Below are 24879 nucleotides of genomic sequence, written 5' to 3'. Positions count from 1 at the left end.
AGAATGATGTCAGACTCACACATCCACATCCAAATAATCGGTTACATTTATAGTTAGCGGTGAATATTTGAATTGAATAACGTTCAAATTCAAGCATTCTTTGGGCTATTTTAAAAGCCTTTGCTGTTTTTTCCGGTTATCGGATGTGCTGTAGTTCATTATCTATGTTTAATTTGATTGATATCTTTCACGTTTTCAATCTTTGATTGAAAGATATCTTTCACGTAGAATCATTTGAACTGTTGATATAATGGAAATGGACAAATCTATTATCCTATGCTACAAAATCACAAAATATTAATACTTTCTAATTAATACAATACATATGAAATATTGGCGGTAAATTTACGGTTGCAATAAGTTCTTCAGTTCGCATTATTGAAATAGTCGGATTATCAAAAAGTTTACTCATTGGTGCGGTTGTGTGATTTGTGTGCGGATGATATTCGCCCTTATTCTGGATAACGTCGTATCGTTTTTTCGCTCGTATTTCATTTGTATTCCCCATAACGCTAGCAAAATCAAAGGTAGCTATGTTTCGATCGAACCATATTCGATCGAAAAATCAATACGTCGTTATTCAGAATAAGGGCGATTTTCATTTCGTAATGCCTTTGAGTTTACCCGTTTTTGAAAGCAACTCATGTTCTTTTCAAACCTAACATTTTCATCGTAGTAGTCGATGAATTTCATGGAAGTGATTGTCAGTTACATATTCGAATGACGGTGCAGAAAATTCAATCAAAGCAAACGAATTTTTTTAACTATTATGGTAGGGGTATGATTTCTAGCTTACGGCATTGCATGCATGGAAAAACGGGAACCTTATACGATGCTGCTAACATTATCGCGCATACGGTAAATCGTTACAATAAAGGCTGTCGGAGAAGTTTGTTGTGTTCGGGCATAACGGGCATAACGGAAAAAAAGGCTGTCGTCCATGTTTTAAAACTAATGTCGTTTTCGTTTTTAAATTGCACTACACCAAAACTGCACTAAACCATTCGTTTTTACCAATTGCACTACACCAGTGCTACACTTTTTCTGCACCGTTACCACTGGTGTAGCACTCATCAAAAGTTCGGTGTAGCTCTGTGCAATGGAATTGTTTATTGTAATCAAGGGTTACTGTTTACGTTATCATTATTTTCGTTCGTTTATTCATGCCATGGTGTAGCACTGCACCGGTGTAGTGCAGTTTAAAAACGAAAACGACATAAAACTATGTTCAAGTCCTTACACCACACCGAAGTATCACAGTTACATTCGGTTGTGAAACTAATCAATTAAATGGTTGCATTCTAAATTTGGATGCAACCTTATTCACTAAAACACAGCTACTGTTCGTATGATGATAGATTGGCTGGTTCGATTATTTCCGATCACTAGTTGACATTATTGGCACAAGGTGACTAAGAAAACGCCAGTGGGTAGAAAACAACACGATTGACTGTTCATCAACTGAAGTGAAACGCACTGAACCGATGGCAGTTTCCCAAACTTGATACATTGTTGAAAATTATAGAATCTAGAGCCGTCTCCGAGGAAGGTCAATGGCATTTTTCAACATTTATTTAAAGCGTAGCGTTTTTTTTTAAAGATTAGAACTTCGCGCGATTCGCTTTCGTTTCATATACTCTCTTCTAAACAGGAACTAGTTCAGCCAACCGCATTCCAAGTAGTAAATAACGCATGGGTAGTAAATCTCAAGATGCCGGAGCAGAGGTTTTTTTTCGGTGTAATGATGATTTCAAGTTCACGAAAAAAAACCGCCACCAATGAATGGTTATTTTTAAATCCGTCATTAGTGCTCTGCTATGGGTTGTATCGTGGGATCCCTAAGGGATCTCAGCTGGTGGGTGTATTAATTTAAGCAGGATCATTCGGGATTAGAATGCTTACCATTGCTCGACCGAAATATAATGACTAACGATGGAAAAAAGACAGCCATTCATCTGATGTTTTCATTAGAGAGGGAATAGGAAATGATTCATTTATACGTCAGCTCGGCTCTTGGTTTGAACGAATAATCACGAAAAACAGATGCCATCATGAATCAATCAGTCACATTCACAGGATTCGTATGACTTTTATGTAGTATCGTTTTGACACATTAGAGCTCCACTTGTGGACGCAAACGGACTCAAATGTTTCCGAAGGAGACGCTGGGTGGTTTATATCAGAATTAATTTTTTTAAGAGACACCGTTCGATCAGATGAGTGTGAAAAGTAAAATTTCGATTTTTCTCGTATGTCACAACAGAATAGAAACAACTTTTCCTGATGGTTTACTGCTCCCGCGAATTCCAAGTGTCAAAATAGATCAGCCTCAAGTAGCTTCACAAGTGGCTTCACTAGTGCCGTGAGTTAGTGAAGAAATAACCAACCGAAGCATAAAACGAGACCGACCACCATTGATTCGTGCGGACAAGGTTCCCGTCCCGTCATCGACGATAAAATCCCTCGGAAATGACGCTGAAAGACGAAATTGTTGCCGCCTCGGCGGAAGTCAAACCTGGTATGATACATTATATGCTGTTCTGTTACGTGTTTCCATCAGATGCTGTGTCTAATGAAGTGCTCCTGTCAGTTCGGTTGTCAATCTCTAACCATTCCTCGGCTGTTGGTAATGATTTCGTTACGTGTAGTAGACTGTGGTTTTTATATGTTCTGTTTTTATTTGTGGAATATGCACCATATTTTATCAACTAGTAAAATTCTTAAATCGACTTTAAACAAATGTTTATATTGTTATGATATAGGGTAAAAAAATATTCAGTAGATTTTTTTTATAATGACGTAAATATGTTAGAAAACTTAATTCACCGAGATAAATTTATGCTTCTAGCAATTGTTTATGCATCATACAATTTGGCATATGTTTACTCAACAAAAAACGAAAAAATCAAATAAAAACATGACCTTGATGTTTTCATGTTTTTGTTGGCCAATTGGCAAGGATTTACCTCATCGTGCGCCAGCAAATCCCATCGTAGTAACCGGTTGTAATCTTTGATCCTACGGCTATACATTTCAGGTGCGTGGTTGCCACTGGTGATCACGTTTGTTGACGGGTGTTCATTAGACGTGACGAAATTTCGCACGGTTGCATGACATCCATGCTTGTATGTCATAGTTTAGCAATTAACAAGGGATTTCAAGCGTTACGCTTGTTGAACTTTCATTTCTCAGAACCGTAGAAAACGGAGATGCGAAATACGTATACTATGTACACATTTGTAACACCGGATGAATGATGATACATCATGGGCCACGCATGGCCTTGTAGATAAATTTGCTGAAAATATCACTTACTCACCTCCCAACGGTTCTCACCAAACGACCGGTGGCTATTTTTGGCACTGGAGGGTGAGGCGAGGCGTAAAAATAGAACACGGATGACTTGCATTCGTAGCGTTACAGGTGAGCGCATAGTTTAGAAATTTATATAGGTGTACAAACACGAATATCTATAGCCAAATATTCTCCGAGGAAGCCATTAGTGAGATTTTTTGTTATTTTTTCTCTAAAATTCATTGCAGTTTTTTATAACCATAGTTTTAGTATAAATAATTGAACATTGGAGAAAATAAATACCAGGTTTAGCCCTTAGCCAAATTATGAATAAAAATATAAAATCAAATTAAATACGTAATGCTTTGCATAAAATAGCAAACACGATACGAAGACACTGAAAAATGTTGGTGAGTAATGTCAAAGACAAAACCGGATTGACGCGGATGCGAATAGATCGGATACACTTGCTTGCTTACTGTAGAATTGATAATTTCAAATTGCAACGGAAGGAAATATAGAACGAAGTTCTTTGGGATCGATTCGTTGCCATTAAAATTTATCGATTTGTCAAATTTCGTCGATGTTAAACAATGTTGAATGTTGAGCTGTGCGCCGATACAGAATATCAAAATCTGCAGCCCTAGGCCATTTTTTACCAGTGGTGATGGCAGCGGCGCTATGTGGCGTAGATTGTTATTACTAACTGTTTATTTTTTAAGAAAACGTGACTATCTAAATCTTATAATAGAAAGTAATGTTGTCGTCTACTATTCGAGGTTTCGGTCTTTGGTGTAAATCTTTTCCAAGGAAAATGAAGTCTGTAGTGTACAGTTAAATTGACGATGTCTGACGCTACGTTGTCTGGTAAATTTTAGCACAGGCAAAAATCATCAAACAACAGCACATAAGACATCGACTTTTTGACTATGGAAAACAGTTTTTATGTTCCTTAAAAAGGCCTACAACAAAACTAGAAACTAAATGGCATACATTAACTATTCTGTTTCATAAAAACATTATATAAAAAAACAATCACGAAGCCTAAATATTACCCAGTTTAGCATCAATATCATACGCAGAAGTAACAGGAGCGCAGGTTATCGCTACGCTAGTTCAAACGCGCCACTCAAACGCTGCGACAGCTGTGTGTTCGAGACATGCAAAATGCAGCGCTCCTGTTACTTCTATAAATCAAATTCATGCTTAATAGCGTTTTATTGGATTTAATCTGAATGGAGCAGTGTAATCAACCAGCTGGAATTCAAACAGCTTTTTGTGGCTATATTCACTATTTGGAATGTGAGAAAAAATATTGTTTTCATATTGATCACCCTAGGTGCATTAAAAATATCGCAGTCATTACTGTTCAGCTGCGAAAATATAATAACTAACTTTTCTTTACGTTTCGTCTTAGACTCGTCAGTGCAGAGCAGTTCAAATTGAACTGCTTAGTGCAAACTTAAACAGTTCAATTTGAGCCGCTAAGCAGATGTAAAGATGCTATTTGCAAAACACTGTTTTTTCCGACGTGCCGAACCAAAACATCTTTTTCGACTAATACTGGCCGATTCAGGTATGGTCATTTATAATTATAATTAATAATAAATAAGTCTGGCATGAATCACTTCGGTGTCAAACTGAAGCGTAGTAGACATTCAGCATCGAATTATCATCGGAGACTCTTCTCCTTTTCGATTATCTTTTTAGCGATATTTTAAGTTCCGCTGACACGGAAAATCACTTGTGAACTTCGAGATTTTTTTGAGTGCTTGTTTCATGAATAAAAATCCCGGAATTGATTTTTTCCGTCCCAGTTTTTTTTTTGAAAATCTCTTGAACTAATTTTTCACGAGCGATAATTAAATAAACTTTTTCTGATCATAATTTTCCCATCGCTGGTTTCTTTCATATTTTTATTCGGTCCAATAATTCCTCGATTAGTGGTTCAATTAATCGGGTGCTGGTCTTACAAGTCATGTTCGAGTCCTAACCTGGGAGACCACGGAGATTGAATGCCCACATATAATGTTTTTTGCAACATTCTAACACTAATTTAATTAGCACCTTCTTCAAAATGCGGAAGCTTAATCAATTTATACGCATTTGCTAAACTTTAAGGTTTTTGATAAAAGTAATCATTCAAATACTAGAATATGCCTTTATACGTTTCGTCTGCGAATTCCTAATGCATTAGCAGTTTATGTTGAACTCCATTTAAAAACTCTATTTTATACAAAAGTGCAGCGTTTTCTTATTCTTCCCTGTGGTTGGCGTTAGCTCACTTGAGATGGCATAACAACTTAGGTTATATTGCCAGGTAATTTTCGTTTATAGCACACTGGACTTTCTTTTCACTGACTATGGCAATGTCGAGTCGCCAATTTTCATCGCACTAACACGAATACAACGTGCTCGTTCGTTTAGAGTTTCACCGAAAGTGTGTGCGACGTCTTTACAAACGTGCCGAACTAAACACTGTGACGCCTTTCTGGCCGAGAACAGAAAGTAACCATTTAAAGATTATGGTTGCTCATGGCAACCGGTTTGTGCGAAGCGAACATTACCAAATTTACTTTCATTTTACGTTTTATTTTTGACAAATTATTTATTTTATTTATGTTATTTAGTGATGTTGATTTAGTGATGCGAGGTGGAACATAAATTGCTGATGCACAGATGAATCCAAGACAAAACGTAGAATGAAGATAAAATTAGGCTTTTGCACTTCGCACAAATAAGTTTTCATGAACATTCCTAGCTTCTTAAATGGCCAGAGTTGAAAGCAATAAATTTGCTCATAGTGAAGTTTCATCTAGAAATAGCCTACTAAGAGTTTTGTTAGGTTTCGTCGTTTTTAAATGAAATTACAATTACCTATAATTTGTTAAACTAAGCAAGCCAGTGAAAATCTGATTTATTTGAATTTCTGTCGAAATATTTCGAAAACGCCTGTTTATAGAAGAAAAGTTAATATATAATAAGGCTGAGGACAGTACTTTTAGAATGTAATTTTTTTATATTCACCGATTCAAATTAAAATTTCCTTTGAAACGGTCTAATCTACTTGATGATTTCTTTGAAACGGTTTGCAACTATGGCAAAATTGGTAGCTATGACAAATACATACAATATGCTTTGTTTGACAACTATGGCAAATACATACAATATGCTTGTAAATACATAGATAATTCCATTATATTCGCGTTTAGAACCCTCAAATTAGCGTAGAAATTTACTATTAGTAAAATCCTTTTGCAAAATATATGCGACACCACTGTCAAAATACACTTTGGGCTATCAATTTTCAACGGAACGATTCACAACCTTCGTCCACTCTTCTTGATGTCAAAAGCCACCTTCAACAGAAATTTCACGCCGGTAACTGTTATGAATCTAGAGATAATGCAGATTATCGATCTCGGCACTTTACCATTTCCCCCCAGTCTCCCCTACTATTAAATCAATAGGTTTTCATTCATATCTTTTTTCGGTTGGTTTTCTAATTCGTGAAGCATTGAACTTTTCTTAGTATAGTTTAGTGTAATTTAGAAGTGTTCAATTGATTTGCTAAAACTTTTTCTTCTACACTTTCCTAATTACAACGAAATTTCAGTCCCAAATATCTAGAGAACGAAAATAAAAGAAACGTTTTTTAGATCTTTCGTTTGGTATACTTTAAATTCTTGAAAATCTGTTTAAATGAATATTGTATTTGGATTTCCACTCGATTTCCTGCAACTTTCTCAGTGTTCATTTCATTATCACTCGTGGAAAAATCAGTTCAAGAGATTTTCTCAAAAAAAGTTTTTTAGATCTTTCGTTTGGTATACCTTAAATTTTTGAAAATCTGTTTTAATGAATATTGTATTTGGATTTCCATTCGATTTCCGGTAACTTTTTCAACGATCATTTCATTATCACTCGTGGAATAATCAGTTCGTGAGATTTTCTAAAAAAAATCAGTTTTAGAGATTTTCTAAAAAACTCACTTCTGAGATTTTCATTCATGAAAAAAGTATCCACAAAACTCTGAACCTCGAAGTTCACAAGTGAACTTTGAGAAATTTATAAAATTCATCTTCACTCGATTTCAAAGATCGAGCATTCCAATTTAAAATATTCAAATAATTATTTAACATCACTGTTAAATTTTAAATTCATTATAATATTATTTGCAAATTGCCATCCGATTTGAAATGCTTCAAAAAGTGATGAAGTCGAATTCATTCGGATGATCATTTGAAAAAGTTGATCTTGTAGGTAGATCATTTTATTTTCAGTTATATCGCCTAAATCAACTTCATTTAAAGAAGCGAATGGCATTGAAGGAATATTTGTAGGTAGGCTGCCATTAAAAGAAGATGATATGGCCGATCTACCTATTAATAAACTGTTTTCGTTAGAAGATGAACTGCCAGGCGGTCCTGTGTTTTGATTATTTACATTAGAAGAATTAAGTGGTAGATTTCTACCTGTTTTTTGTTTTAAATTCGAAGAAATAAGTGCCTTCGAAGAATTAGGCGTGGCATTTGTAACGGTTTTCTGATTTTCAGGTATGTTCTGTAAATTTAAGGTCGTTGATTTGACTTGTTGTCTAAGAGAACGAGCGTTTAAATTTTTTTCCCTGACAGGACTTTTCAAATAATTGGATTTATGATTTCCATCGCAATTTGAACATGAAAATTTATCAGCGGTTTCATTCATTGGACAAACGTCTTTCGAATGCGATTTACCGCAATTCAAACACCGTATATCCATATGACAATTTTTGGTTCCACGGCCGAAGCCTTGGCAACGACGACATTGCGTAAAGTTTGCAATACGATTACGCCGTTTATAATGTTCCCAATGAATTTTCATGTGGGAAATGAAACGTACTTTTTCTAAAGTTTTCAAATTGTTTACATCACTTCGATTGAAGTGTATAAGGTAGAGCTCATGGGAAATTCCAGAGCGTGGTTTAGAAGTACCATTCGCTCTTCTTTTCATAAGTATTACTTGGGAAGGGGCAAAACCAAGAAATTCTTTAAGTTCATTTTTAATTTCATCAGTACTTTGATAATTTGAAAAGCCTTTCAAGACAGCCTTGATGGGTCTGTTTGATTTTATATCATATGAATAAATGAAGTTTCTCGGACAAATATAGGATAAGACGTTCATAATCTTCAAATCCATCAACCAAAACTCGACATTCTCCTCTTCGTCCGATTTGAAATGAGACTTTTACTTCCGAGAGAAAAGTAGAAAGCTCAATCCAGAATGCTTTGAAGTCGGAAATCATCACCGTCATTGGTGGCATAGATTGATGTTTCTTCCCAGAACGACAAGCGTCCATTTTGGGAATTTTTGAAGAATTTTCTTCTATGTCGCTACAATCGGATTCAGGAAGAATCTCGTAAATATTGTTAGACGGCATAGGATCAGCGGAAGGGAAATCCGTCCGATGTCTTTTATTTTTACATTCAGATTCTATAATATCGTGAATGTTATTAGAAAAATGTTGAATAGCGGATTGTGATTTATTCCGTATTGAATTATTTTTAGCCTCAGGCTTGTTGCCTTCCGGTTGGACGCAGGCATTTTTTAAATGAATGAAATTTGAAATTAAATTAAATAGGCTAAATTAGTCTTCGATTAGACTCCTGTTTTGATGGAAATGTTTTGATTAAGACTGATTTTGTGGTAGTCTTAAATAGCTAGCCTTAAAAAAGGCTGATTAATTTCTTAGTCACTCTAATATCACTCTTTGTATAGCCTTGAGAAAGGCTGACTAATTGTTAGTCTTTAAAAAGACTGTTGGTGATTCAGGTAGCCTTGAAAAAGACCGAAGCCTTGAATCAATGAAACTCTAGGTAGTCAGAAAAAAGTTCCAGGCGCCAAGAGCTATACGCGTGCGGTGCGAACGACTGTTCAACACCGACTGAAATGTACTGTTTGGTGCGGTCTTTAAATTGAGGAAGGACGATGCGTTACCGTGAATGGAAATCGATACAGAACCATGATCAATGGATTTTTGTTACCATATCTTCAAGATATGGATGTGGAAGAAATGTGGTTTCAACAGGATGGTGCCACTTGCCATACTGCGGCCGATACAATCGACTTATTGAAAGTACGTTTCAACGACAACATTATTTCGGTAAATTGATCTCCGCCTTTGTGTGATTGGACGCCACTCGGAATCCGTGAAGTCATTGATTAATGTGGAAAGGCCAGCAACGTGTTATTGCTGAGATACGCCCTCAAATACCTGTCAACGTGATCGAAAATTGGACCTCCAAAATGACCTTTGTGAAAAATAGTCGCGGCGGTCATATGCCCGAAATCATATTAAAATGCTAAGAAATTTTCTACCAAATAAAAAAATTAACCATTTAAATTTCAAAACAGCAAGTTCTTATAAACACCGTTTAGAACTTTAATCGATTTCTTTGTTGTCAACCTGATATTTCATTATGATATTAATTTAAATTTCTCAATAAAAAACGTCTGCAAACCGATGTTCTAATGTTTCTAGTAATATTTTTGTGATTGTGTTATTAAATGGTACTTAACGTAATATTGTGTCTGTAAACCTCAAACAGTAGTAAATTATCGACTCTGGTTTACGATCCATAAATGTAATACCGAAGCCAAGTGAAGTGCAATGTGTCATAATGCATGGTAATAAAATGAATCAAATGCACCTAAACTGAGCAGTTTCAAGCAAATGAAATATTTCAAAATGAAACAGATGTTTTACTGTGCAGTGTTGAAAATGTCGTAAAACTAAAAAGAAGTGTTTTCCTCAAGTATTTTACGGTGCATATCAAAACGACCAGTGGCCAATTTGCACCCTATTTGACCGTGTGACTACAACATTGTTAACTTCTGTGTAATTCTGTTGTATTTTATGTTAGCCGTGTGCCTACAATATTTTATTGAAATAAATCTCATCCCCTTCCTTTCGCCGGACAGACTTTGGCGAATCGTACTCCTCCAAAGACGAGATCCTCCTGCTGACGTCGACGATCAGCCGGAAGTCATCGATAGCACAGCCCTCTTCGCCACCCCCGTCCTACCGGAGCGAGGAGTTCGAATGTGTTGCTCCGGTGCATCGTCACCATCATCAGCAACAACAGGAACAGCATCAGCACTACCAACCGAAATATCACCCATGTGAATCGAACGAAACCACTCGCTACTGTCAGCAAAGAATCGACGACTACGACTACGAGCAGCAGACACTGAGCGAAGACTGCGAAGCCAACGGTTCCAAGGTAAGTGGTGCTGGTGGTGGTGGTCATTTCACTAACAATCGGTATGTAGATCAACTGGTCGTCACCCAGCCGTCAACCCAGTTCCGTTTCAGGCAGGCTGACGACCGCGTTGACCGACCGCACATCCGAAAAATAAAACAACGACCAACTAGTTTTCGAGTGCATCATATGTGTGTAGGGTTATATCTATTAGCGTAGCACCAGCCAAAAACGTCGCACCCGGCGCCGAAAGGGATATTTTAATTAGGAATCTTTAAATTCCTTTCGACTCTTAAGTGAATTGAAAATTCGCGACGGTTGAATGGTATCGAGCTTTGCGCAGATGCGCATCCCTTTCGGAGAGGTTCCTAGTTCCGATGTAGTTGCGCAGGCGCACCGCGACGCTCTCTATTGAGAGAGTTGCTTTTTTTTCTTCTTTTTCTCAAGGATACACGTGAAGTAGTTCGATCGTGATCGATCTTGAACTTGGTCTGCCTGAATTGCTGCCATCTGTTGGAAAATCCAAAACGTGACGATTTTCTCACAGTCAGATGGCACATAATTTTCAGAAGATTTTGTGTCGTTCCGTCACCGTGAGCCAACGACGCTTCATTCTCACCTTTACTTTGCACCGACTGTTGGTGCTGTAAATTATGTATGACTTCATGAGTGGGTTACGCTTTCATGACAGACTGGCTATGGAGTGTTGACCGTAACTCGACCGGGGAATACCGTTGGCACTGATGGGACGATTTCATTCTTCCTAGGTGATGACTGCTATTGAGAAAAGTGCTGTGGGAAACGTTTTTCCTTTGCCCGGTTCGTGACAATTTCTTTATAAAGATTGAGGTAGACAAGTAAAACATGCGTTTACTGAATATAATTTTGGTTTTTTCCTTTCTGCGCAGATTTCTAATGATTCTATGACTATCTGTGTTTTACAAATCGATTGACAATTGGAGGTTATGTATCGGGTTTACCGTCTTTTATAATCAAGAGCTTCTTTCAAAGAAACTGAAAGCTGTTCTTGATTATAAAATACTAAAAAGCCAATTGAAATTGAAACAGTTTGTAACAATATTATTTAAGGATTCATGTATCGATATAGCATCACAGAATTTCTGAATGATTCAATATAATCATCTGTTTTATTAAGACATTTGAAGCTGTTTTGATCATTGCTAACGAGAAACAGATAGAGAAAGAAGGCAACTTGATTAATGAACTTCGTTCATAAACCACCAGAATCCTGTCCACGACGCTCAAATGATATGTTTTGGTTAGTGTGTTGACGCTCGATGTAATTGGATTTAAGAACGCACTTTGTATTACCGGAAATACTAGAAAAAAAATTGATCGTGAAACCACAAACGAATTTCCAGACATGACAGTCACGATCTTTTTTTGGCGCACATCTACGGTCTTCCGTGAAACTGGCACCAATGGTGATAAATTGGTTGCACTGCTGAGTTCCCATCATCACATTCATAATGCAAATGTCAAACCGTGAGAACCCTTTCGATTCGTTAGCTCATTTGTATATATTGAGATTTTATGGCACACTTTGGTTGAAATAATAACAATGCAATTAATCTCACGCTCCACCAAGCGGTGAGTGTGGTCATTTTAGAAAGTACCGGGAACGAACCAGATTTTTTTAAATATTTGTAAGCACATACATGTCTTTATTATTTATCTTTGGTGAAACTTTGTTTTCCAACAAAATGAGCCTGCACGGTTAGCAGCAAACGAAGCAATAGACCATTTGTTTTGGTATTTTTTGCAAAATTGAAATTTTAGCAGAAGATTTTTCTATTGTACTAAGAATTAGGAAAAGGTTATTTAATTTAATTTTTACTGGGAAAAGGTTATTTAATCCATAGACTCAATTTCGGTGGATTAAAAAAGGTTTAAAAAAAAACCTTTTTTAATCCACCTAGTGGTGTAATGATGCCTTCCTTTTATTACTTATATTTTCAAAAACATCACTAGAAGATTCGGTCAAGAATTTGTTCAAACTTGAATAAAAGTAAGAACTTTCTTTGGTATAAACTACCATCACCTTTTCAATTTGTGAACAGTTATGTCACGTTAATATAGATTTAAATTTGGCAACCCTGCACTCTATACAAAATTGAACGAAGCAGGCTAGGCGGTGGCGTTTTTTTCTTCCGTACCAATGCGTACCGATTTTGCATCATTTTGTATGACAGTTTGAAAGTTTTAATACTCAATGCCCGTATCTTTTGAGATACTTAGAGCTTTAATTTGAGTCATGATTTGTAAAAATCAGTTTAGCAGTTTCTGAGAAATTGAAGTGAGTTTCGTTATTGGAGCATTTCCTAACTATTATCGGTGCTTTCGGAAGCGAAAACCGGGGACTAGTAGTCCCAAAGTAGATTCATATATCCACAAACTAACAAGATTTGCCAACTATATGAATTTTATAAAAATGTGCACCTCGTTTCGACATTTTTTTTTCGCTTGTCGCGCTGTAATACCGGAACCGACAGTCGGATCAGGATCAACTTTTCAGGGACTTATCAAAGAATTTCATAGTTTGTAAAAATCGGTTGAGAAATTTCCGAGAAAATTAAATGCGCATTTTCTCATAGATTTGCACATTTTGCTTTGTAATTCTGGAACCGGAAGTCGGATAAACATAAAATTCAATAGCGATCTATGGGACCATAAAACCTTTCGTTTGAATCTAATTTTGTGAAAATCGGTCACGCCATCTCTTAGAAAAGTGAGTTACATTATTTGTCACATACACACACACACACACACACAGACATTTGCTCGGTTCGTCGAGCTGAGTCGAATGGTATACAACATTCGGCGCTCCGGGCCTCGGTTTAAAATTCGGTTTTCACAGTGATTGTATAACCATTCTATACGAGAAAGGCAAAAATGTCACCGGTGCCCGACCCGAACCCGACAAACATATTTTTTCTGTACCCGAACCAGACCAATAGCCTTCGGGTTCGGGTGTGGGTCGGGTTTCAGGTACAAATACCAAAATAGAAGGTAACCATAAAGTTACTAAAAGATTTCTGCTTGCTTAAATGAACCTTGGCATGGCTCCCCTTTTCGTTCTTTCTCACATAAAAAATCACTGAAAAATTTTTGACGTAAGACAACGTCTTTGTTTTCTATCCCGAGGTGCCAATTCAAAATACATTGAACATCTAAAAACTTACGCCATGGTTGTTCCAACTACCTGTAGCGTTTTTGGACGGCTTTCCCCGTCTGAATGCTAATATGACTTCGGAGAAAGATGGTGGATCCATGATTCGTCCACTGTTTCATACCAACGCATAAAATCGATTTTATTGCGACTAAACGGTACGGAACAGCTATCTGGCTCGTTGATGCGTTGTTGTTTTTGGTCGATTGTGAGCGAAGACTTTGGAGAAGACTTTTTTCGTGCTCATATTTTCGCGTAAGATCGTAAAAGCACTTTAAGTTGATGTGCTAAAGAACTTTGAGTTTGCGTTCATCCATCACGATTGTAAAAACTTGCTTCATTATTTCGGATGACTGCTTCATTTGGCCACATTTTAAATCAGAATACCACAAATCTTTTTTATTAAATCCGAATACGGGTTATACTTTTCAAACCCTTTGCTGCGATGATAATCGGTTGCAAAACAAATTATCTCACGACCAACAAAGCACGCTCAAGAACTATTTACTTACAAAACGACTTGCCGTAATACGAGCACAACAAATATAGATTTCATCAATCTACATTTTTATTTATTCCGGACGTTTGAAACATGATTTACTAATAAACCGGTAAATGTTAGCGCAGATTGAAGTTGATTGTAATTGTAATCACAGCATGTTTCACCGGTACCTTAATCATTTATTTATTGTTGCATTTTATATAATTTAAATATTGGTGAAGTCATTTGAAATTCGTGAAATCTGATTAAAAATGTACAAAAATTGGATCGAAAAACATTCGAAATATAAATAATTTAAGCTGTTCTGGTACATTTGCATTGAAAGTAAAAAAATAACGGCAATCACGATCGGAACTTTTCACCGAATTTCTAAATTGCAGCACATAACCTACATTCGGGGTCATACACATTTATCTGAGTGCCTCAATGGGTTGCAGAAAAGGTTGCCGACCATTCTGGTCTCACGATGAAATTTTCTTCACTGTAGTTAGTCCGCTAGCTGTGAAAAGATAAGCAATGGTAACTAGGGTTACTGTAACTGTTATTTCGAAAACAACAATTTCTCAGACCGCGTTGCCAATTTCAAACATTTTTCATAAGATATAATTTTGACATTACCAGTTACTGAGGGGTAGCTCGATTTACGATACAGTTTTAAAGGCGAGTGGCAGGTCGTGTCGTCGGTTTGACATTACAAACGTTGTCTCATGGTCTCCCGTTCTATAACTTTTTGAGCAGTGTGTAGTGCACATCAGCGACTGGACTGGTTTATGGATTTGTTTTGTGCGCCGTTCGATTCGAACGAGACACATTTTAATCGAGAATCGGTTTTTTCGTTGTACGGTACTGTTTTTTCTCGAAGTAAAACAATTATCCTGATTTTGTGTTGATTCCAAAAAAAAGATGAAACTGGAATGAAAGAGAATATCAAGGACAGTGAACACCAAAAATGGTTCCATTCTGCTCATGAAATGGTAATTTTTTCTTGCAATTTGCGTAATTCCCCATGCTTTCAAAATTTTCTTCTGATCAGAGGGAAAGATAATGGCCTCGGTCATAATGTAAGGTGGTAAAAAAAAAAGATTACATTATATCCAATAAAAGAAAGTGAAAATATACAGAATATGTTATTCAGTTTCAGATGGGATTTTAAATGTTTTTCATCAAATCAAACATCTTTTCCAACGTTTTTTCATCTACAAGACTGTTTCATTTCGTAGTGCTTCGGTTTCTTATCGTTTTCATGTACAGATTTTGGATTCTCCGATAGAGAGAATTTTCTGCTGAACAATACGGATTTAAATGTGGCAAACCTGATTACACCTCGAATTTCATTTTAATAGCAGTAAGGGTTTTCAATGAATATCAACAGAATCGGAAGTCGCCGTTTTCGATTTTGGAACAACGCCAAACATTATTTTCCGGCACGTATTCATCAAACCCAATTCAAAAATGTCCATATGATTAGTGTTCAAAACATTCACTGCGCAAACTTTTTTTACGAAGTAAATTCCAAATAACTATTTTTATGAACTAACTCGATTTACTCGATGTAATATCAAAATTCGTCATTTTATTTTGTAAGAGATAGCATAAGCGTTCTTTGAACTTGACGTATTTCTCGAACATTTGTTTTCACACGTAAGCACCATTTTCGAAGACTATGTCGCATATAAAAGTCAGAGATTTGAATATAAAAAAGCACCTACTTTAGTAGTCAAAATAAAACCTCCGTGGCGTTACGTTGTACCAAGCCAATTACATTTGACAGACAAGAAGCGGTCTTTTGAAAATATTATCAACCATGCTTTTCAAGGAGTCAGGCAAAATTAGTTGCTTTAAAGAAAATTTTTTTAACCATGCTGTTTAGGATATTGAGATTTGTAGCAACGGGCATCCACAAACCATATCCAACTGTCGAATTATTTTCTTTTCTATAGTTTGCCTAGTATAGACATTGAAAATTTATAGTCAAGGATGGCTTTTATCGTATCTCTAGCAACTCTTCACACGATTCAGTGCCATCAGTGTTCATCCAACATAGAATGGACAACAGTGTTAGAGCGAATTTCTCTCGATGCGCATCACGGGTTTTTTCTCCCGTCTGAGCATTACGGGTTAGCACGCTGAATTCTCGTTTCGCGCTCCGATTCTATATGGGCAGTTGATAATTACGATAGAATCATTTTACTATTGCCGCTTATTCTAACTATGTGTATATAACCTTTGTATAAGTTGTGTCCATGAAAATGTTTGTGAATGCTCCACACAAGGGTTTTAAAATATTGTAACCTAGTATGAGAATCATCAAGTCGATTTTCTACGATTCGATTTTCTGCGATAATTGTCAACTTGCGATTCTCTCACGGTAAATTTCACACAGCGCCGATCATTGCAAAACTGTATATATTTTGGTTGTATTGTATTTTTAATACACTTGGGTCAAAAGTATAAAATTCAAAAATTTTAAGCGGTGCTCCTAACCTTGTTACCTTTTTACTTTTCTCTATATAAAGGTACTAGAATTGCTGGAAAATTCGACTTTCGAGCCTAGGAGACCCACTTTTGAAGATTTTTTTACCGCTCAATTTTCTCAGAGATGACTGAACCGATTTTAACAAACTTGGGCTACTGTCGAACCATTGATCAAGTTCAAAGATCAAATGGCTGTGACTTCTGGTTCCAGAGCTATGATGGTATAAGTTATCTAACCAACAAAACACGTTGTTTTTTACCGCTCTAACATATATAAGGTTCCGGAATTACAGGGTGATATGTACCAAAATACGAAAAAAAAATTGTCACTCACTTTTCTCAGAGATGGCGTGACCGATTTTTACAAGCTGAATTTAGACGAAAGGTCTTATAGTCCAATAGACCGCTATTGAATTTTATGCCCATCCGACCTCCGGTTTCGGAATTACAAAGCAATATGTGCAAATCTATGTGAAAATTCGAACTCAGTGTTCACGGAAATTTCTTAACCGATTTTTACAAACTAAGATGCAAATAAAAGGTCTTGAAATTCTTTGAAAAATCCCTGAAAAGTTGATCCAGATTCGACTATCGGTTACGATATTACAGCGCTGGAATGCCGTAACCGAAAGAAAATTTTCAATTTCATGAGGATTTTTTTCAAAAATTATGACGAAACAAAGTGCAAATTTTTATAAAATTTATTGGTAAATTTATCTTGTTAGTTAGTGAATATATAAATCCGCTTTGGGACTACTAGTCCTCGGTTTTCGCTTTCGAAAGCATCGACAAGGTGAAGAAAAGTTCCAAAAACGGAACTCACTTCGATTCCTCAACAACAGTTAAATCGATTTTAGTGAATCATGATTCAAATTAAACCTGTCAGTGTCCTAAAAGATACTGTGCAATTTCATTCACTTCCGGCTTTCGGTTCCGAAATTATAGGGAAACGAGTATCGAAACGTTCAAACTGTCATACAAAGTGATGCAATATCGGTACGTGCGGGTACAGAAGAAGAAAACGTCACCGCCTAGCACACAGGGTGCAGGGTTGCCACATTTAAATCTATATTAATTTGACATAACTATTTACAAATTGAAAAGGTTATGGTAGTTTATACCCAAAGAAAGTTTTAGAGTTTTTTTCAAGTTTGAAAAAAAAATCTTGGCAGAATCTTCTGGTGATTTTGTGTTTCAATATAAGTAGTATGAGAAAGGCATCATTATACCACTAGGAGGATTAAAAAAGATATGTTTAAATAAGTCATTAGTCGAATTAAAATAATCCTCACCGACTAGAGCAGTAACTTTTACTGCCAAAATGAGCTACCGCCCGATGCATTGTCTGCAGTCATCTAAATAATGGTCCTGTCACTTCCTCGCCAAAAATCCAGTCATCACAATAAACTGACACTAAGAAATGCTAACATCCCTGGCCGAACATCCAAGACGACAAACGCCGATTCTGCACGAGCGGACAGGGGAATTCATTACACTAACCATTTTGGCAGCCACTACAAGTGTTAGATTGTCTCTAACCCTAAGAGCGAGAGAGAGAGAGGATGTTTCACATAAGCTAATTATCAGTAGGAAAAATAACGGTCTGAAATGCGGAGGCGGATTGTTGGGGTAGATTGAAATACGAAATGATCCCTGAACGTGCTGGCAAAAATGAATAAGCGGTTCGGAAAGATCATAGAGCAGTTTTTTTTTTGTCTGGCCGGCCGGACGGTGTCAATCAAAATTTTACGGAACACTGTTATTAATCGTTTTTTTTTTTAATTTTCAGTGGCTATTTGATCTCGTTCGGAAATAAATTGCAATGATTTTCCTTTCCCTTCGTCAATCAACTCGTTTTGTTGTGTGCAGCTAATGAGATGACGATTTATTAATTGTTACTCATTGTGATTTACACCGTCTGCTCCGTCCGGTCTCGATTCATTGTGTGAGGAAGAAACCACAACCACAGTTATGTCTCGATTGAATTATTTCCAACACTATAAATCATTGTTGTGAAAACCATTACTACTTCTGCTGGTGGATCTCGACTGCAAGATACATGGTAAACAAACAGAGCTGTTTTTGTCAAACAAGAAACGGGGTATTTGTTACAGTGTTTTTTTCTCTTCAAATAAACTTTGCGGTAAGCCAATGAGTTGTTTTTTTTTGTCGCTTTGACGTTCTTCGAATCGCACAGGACCGGTTGCACCCGTTGGATATTTTTGACCGTAATAAATCAGCAAAGCTTGATGGACATTGACATGTTCTGAGGTGTGCGACGTGAGCTGAATGAGTCACTTCGACGACTTTTCGAGTTGAGGTCATAATTAATGCGATCCAACATCTGTCTGCCCTTGAAAATGGTTAGTAGATGGCAACAGTTCAGAAGCTATTACTAGCTACCATGCGTTTACACCGTTTTTTTCAAAATGATGGTAGTTTGATTTTGTAAAGTATAGTATTACAATTTGAAAATTTTGCTTTTTAACTAATGTGCACTAACTCAAGTAGCAGCACTACACCCACGGGAAGGCTTGGCAAATTGTCAACAACAAAAGAATCAATGGTGCATTTCGGAAAAATGAGCGAGTAGTTTATGACCATGATGAATAATTTATTGCTTCATAGTGAAAAAAAAACGAACCAAATATCCAGACTTGTCCGAACAAAGTTATTCCCAGAGTCTTCCTGTTCTCGCGGTCACATGCATACAATGAACAGCGAGAGAGGGGGGGGGGGGGGGGGAACTCAATTTTGCATTTTCGTTTCCTGAAACAAAGTCACAACACCGTTCATCTCCATTGAAGTAGTTGAAACGTTTGGACTTTGTGGGGGTTTCGTGACTATCTGAGGTAGCAATGCTAGCTAGTACGATGCTGTCATGGACAGTTAGTAACCTGTACGGAAATTTTCCACTCGGAACCAAAAATAAATGCACTTTTTGACAGGTCACGTACGTAGGTAGGCAAACAGGCAGAAAGCTGCTGACAGTGGCATTGGCAGTGCAACAACCAAGGAGGCGGCGTCTCAAAGGAAGAAAAAAAAAACATGACAAGAATAACTCGTCAGTTGACGGGCTTATGAATCGTATCCTGTTCGTTAGCACTTAAAATCAACTGCATACACACGTGTGCATCACATTTTAGTCTGCTTGCAGCGGAGATGAGCGTAAATCCCGCGCGATCTTGACTCTGATTGAACTCATCAATATTCGGAACGACCTTAATTCGTGAACCTCTTATAGTCTGCAGATTTTTTCTACATTCGCCTGCTAGACACTCGATTACTAGATCTGATCTGCATACATCCCAGCAGGCCGGCATTGTATATACTGTGGGATGATAAGCTGTTGAGTGGTAGGGTTTGATGATGACATGAAGCAAATTTATTGCGAACGCTTCGAACAAAGGTGTAGCTTTGTGAGATTGAACATTTTGTTAGGTGAAATCAAGTAAAATATTGTTTTGCAGTAAAAGAAGAGTGTTTCATCGGTGCCGGTCTCTGAACAAAGTGTCAGATGGCCGGTATCTTAACACAATTGACAGACTTTTGAAAACTCTTGAAATTATATAAAAACCTTTCAAGCTCCGTTACTGTACTTGGGATTGTAGAATTAAGTAAATTTTTGTGATACATTTTTTGCTATTTCAATAGTTCGCGTTCAATATTATTATTGAATATTTGTTAAAATGATATTTTACCAATTTTCAAAATGATATTTTACCAGTTTTCAAGCCTTTTTACACTTTTTATAAAGTTATTTTATTTCAGAATCCGGAATAATAAAATCGGTAATCTGAGTCTCGGTAACGAACTAACGTACAAATTAGCTTAATACAATCAAAACAAAGCTAATTCACACCTCCGGAGTCAACTACCTTGACACATTTGTTCCACATGTTGGTCATCTGAGTCACGTCTCGAGTCATTTTTTCCACTTTACTTAAACTCTCGCTTCACTATTGTCCGAAATCTCTCGATGGGTCGGAACGGCAGGCAGTTGGGTGGATTTATGTTTTTATCGATGGAATCTACGTTATTTTCGCAGTACCATTGGAATACTCCCGGCTGTAGTGGCAACTCGCCAAATCTATCCAAAACTTAACGGGACCTTTATGGGCTTCAATGGAAGGTAGTAAGTTTTTGAGGCATTCTTTCTTGTACAGCTTCGTGCCCATCGTCTTATAAGTCACGAACACTTTGGTGTTTGCTCCGCAGCTACATATCCCTTGCCAAACCATCAGTTTTTTGGCAAATTTTGTCCATAAAAGTAAGTAAAGTAGTATAAATTCGCAGAAACATCTCTTCGTGCCGTCGCCATGTAGAATTTTTGGCCAGGAAGCTGTCCGAGCTCGAGTTTTGGTGACGAAACCTTCCTTCAACGTTCTGTTCAGTTGCTCGTTCTGCTCGCAAACGAATTCTTCGAACGGTACTGCGAGAAGCAGCGTATTTTGGTGCGATTTCATTATTGGATAGTCCAGGGTTTGTCCTGACGGTTCTCAACATCTTCTGGTTCAGGTCCCATATGTCATCATACACGGTTGGTTTGGTGATTTTCGTTGCGGAACACGTTGGATTATCAAAGTAGGTGTGCAGAATTTTCTCTCTCCTTTCGGCTTCCATCTGAAATAACTTTTAACTCACTGTACGAAACACCGTGACATTTATACCACAGAAAGTAGACGCCTAGGTAAACAAACCGCTGTAAAAGAATTCTTGCAGCGATCACTTTCCGTACCTCTGCAACACAATAAGTGATTCCGAATTCTAACTGAACAGAGCTTTAAATACGCCGATCATATACCAATCTATTCAGCTCGACGAACTGAGCAAATATACGTGTCTGTCTACCATTTCTGATAAGTTTCATAACCGACAAAACATTTCCATTTTTCCGCTCAATTTATTCGGAAACGTCTGAGCCGATTTCGAAAGAAAAAATCTTTCGCTACTATTGGGTTATTTGATAAGGTTTCAGGGCTTATGGGAAACACTTTCAGTTTCGAGGATATAATCGTAAGAATAACTTAACCGACAAATCGCCATTTTTTGATTTCGCTCAATTTTCAGAGAATGTCGCCAATGGTCATGATTTTCCTCTCTGCACAATTTTTTAGAAAATGACTGAGGAGTTTTCAACAAGCTTTGACTCATTTGAAATCTTCTATTGGGTTGTGAATCAATTTTTAGGATCAAGTGGCTGTCACTTCTGGTTTAGGAGATATATTGGTATGAATGACGTAACCGACAAAACGCATCACAAATTTTTTTTGTTTCTTAACTTAAACATATGCAGGAATCAGGAATCATAACTAATTGGCTCACATGGCACGTTCCGCTAGTTATTTAGAGATTTGTGCCTTGCCGTGGTCTCCCATCATTATCCTGATGGGAAGGAAAGGAACATGGAAAGGAAATGTGAAGTAGGTGAGGTGAAAAAAAGAGCACAAAACAAAAGAAACAAATCGTTTTGCATCAACGAAAGGATACTGAACTGTCTGCAGGTGCCAAAATGCACAGTTAATAAAACCTTCAACCCCCGAGAGGATTTAGAGATTTTACAAAAGCGACACCATTATGCATTCCCGAAAGAATGCAGAACGATTCGCAATATTTATGAACAGAAGTGAATTCGGCACCCCATAAGGGTTGCCAAACAATCTGCTAATAACTTTCAGGGTAGAAACAGAAGGGATTCATTTACTCCAGGAAGATCGATGAACTCCTCTGACAATTGCTCCTTACCGCATGGGGTGAGAAACGATAGAACATTCTTTAATTTTAGCTCTGCTTACCCAGACTCAACCATGTATGGAGAACCAAAAACCCGGATACGCAGTTGCGTCAATGCGGGACAGTTACATATCAGATGATATGAAGTACCATAATCGCATTCAGACAAATCACACGAATAATATTCAGCACGTTGAATAGTAGCCATGTGATTATTGAGTTTGCAAAGTCCAGTCAGAGCTTTGACCAGAATACACGGCTTACCTGCTTGGTGGACTTATACCATCGAGACAGGTTACCCGTAGTGTTATTCTTAGCCAGTTGAGAACCGCTGCCGACACTACACGACTATCTAGGCTGCACAGCAAGAGAAGTTGACATTGAAGATCAGAAATTGGTTTCACATATTTCCTCATTTTAGAGATATTGATACTTGAACATGTAGTACCTAATGATAAAAAAAGAACCGGAATTTTCATTTTAAAATTCCCGCGCTTGTCCAATCGGTAAACTTTTATTCTCTCAACGTTGGCAACACTTTTATACACATTCTGTCAAATTTTGACGCATATCGTACTATTAGTTTTTGTTTGGCGTCTATACAAAGATGTTGAAAAATTTTCGTGTGGCGATTTTTATAATGGATGAAAATTTAGAACAACGTGCGTGCATCAAATTTTGTGTTGCAAATGGATTTAAATGTTCCGAAACGTTGAAAATGTTAATGTCTAGGAAAAACACAGGCATACGAGTGGTATAAACGCTTCAAAGGTGGTCGTACAAGCTTGGATCATGATGAGATCCCTGGCCGCCCAACAACATCTGTTACTGAAGAAAACATTGAATCGGCGAAGCAAATCGTGTTGCAAAATCGTTCTGTACCGATTAGAGAGATTACTGTGTTGTTGGGCATCTCTTATGGATCAGCCGAATACATTTTAACTGATGTTTTGGGTTTGAAACGCGTCGCTTTTCGGCTGGTGCCAAAAAAGCTGAATTTCATTCAAAAACAGCGTCGTGTTGATGTGGCCAAAGAGATGATTTCTAACGCAGATAGTGACCCCACATTCATCGAATGCATCATAACTGGTGATGAGGTGTGGATCTTTGAATATGACGTCGAAACCGCACAACAATCGACCGAATGGCGCTTCGAAGGCGAGCCGTTGTTCTAAATTTTCATCCATTATAAAAATCGCCACACGAAAATTTTTCAACTTCTTTGTATAGACGCCAAACAAAAACTAATCGTACGATATGCGTCAAAATTTGACAGAATGTGTATAAAAGTGTTGCCAACGTTGAGAGAATAAAAGTTTACCGATTGGACAAGCGCGGGAATTTTAAAATAAAAATTCCGGTTCTTTTTTGATCATAAGGTATTTTGTAATTAAACTGTTGAAAAGTGATGACATTTCACTAGAGTGATACACGCTGGTGTAAGATTTATTTCTACACTGGGGATGCAGCAAGCAAACGCCACACAAAAAGAAAAGCGCACTTCTTCTCAGTGTCAAATAGACAGACTTTTGATGTGTGATTCGCGACCGAGAAGGAACAGTGCTGCTATCTATGAAAGATTAATCTGTGTGTGAAGTGAATGTAAACAAAGTACCCTGCTTTGTTTACATTCACTTCACACACAGATTCACTCAGGTAAAATTAATTAATTTTCTGTTTTCTCATTTGATGTTTTGTGCGTTAAAGTACTGAAAAGTTGAAACGACTTTTATTTAGTCATTAAAACATATTTTGCGGTGTATCGTTGCTGGTATTTCATTAGTAAAAAGCGGAAAAACACTCCTCTTCCGTACTAGTAATCCGCATAGGTAAGGAAATATTTGAATTTTCGTGGTAGTTGCTCAAACTCAATTGAAGTAGTTACTTGGTAATAAATGAATTACAATTGTTCAGCAATCTATTTTCGGCTGTAGTTTTTGTGTGACTTATTTCTCGAAAGGACAATGTATGGAACATTTGTAGAACTAATTTGATAGTATTATTTTGCTGAAAGAAGTATGTTGATACGTTAACGCGTTAAGAAGATATGCAATGTTTTTGAGTTTTTTCAAGGTATTTTTAAAACTAATTTAAATAAGTTAAAAAATAAAACTCTCCCAATTTTCTCTTAAATTTTTACTTATATTCTGACCTTTCAGGAACCGCATAGGATACATTTTTATCGATCTGGCATCTAATGAATATTGATATTTGTCTAGTTTTTGATGAAAAAACAATCATAACTTTTTACTGGTAGCTCCTATGAAGAATCTTAGTTGCGCAAAATTGTGCGCAATAATTAGTTCAACAACTCTTCTGAAAACAACTTTTCCATAGAACGTTTCACAAAAAAGTTAGAACAAAAAAAGTGATTTTTTGGGAGCCACTTTACTTTTACTGGGGAAAGTTGATGTAACTCGATCAAATGAAAAGCTAGAGAGATA

General features: G+C 37.0%; 1 protein-coding gene across 6 annotated transcripts in view; it reads left to right on the top strand.

Moving 5' to 3' along the window:
• Positions 1–2263: 2263 nt before the first annotated feature.
• The window catches only part of LOC131438700 (obscurin), a 153290-nt gene continuing 130674 nt past the window's right edge, over positions 2264–24879 (top strand). For all 6 annotated transcript variants that reach the window (XM_058608881.1, XM_058608877.1, XM_058608879.1 and 3 more), the window contains exons 1-2: positions 2264–2518; positions 10255–10556. In XM_058608881.1, coding sequence (XP_058464864.1) covers positions 2470–2518; positions 10255–10556 — 351 coding nt within the window. In that variant the 5' untranslated portion in view covers positions 2264–2469. The remainder of the gene's footprint in view (positions 2519–10254; positions 10557–24879) is intronic.

The sequence above is a fragment of the Malaya genurostris genome, chromosome 3 (assembly GCF_030247185.1).
Source record: "Malaya genurostris strain Urasoe2022 chromosome 3, Malgen_1.1, whole genome shotgun sequence".
NCBI lineage: Eukaryota > Metazoa > Arthropoda > Insecta > Diptera > Culicidae > Malaya > Malaya genurostris.
Note: the sequence above shows the minus strand (reverse complement) of the source record. Positions and strands in the feature narration are given on the sequence as shown.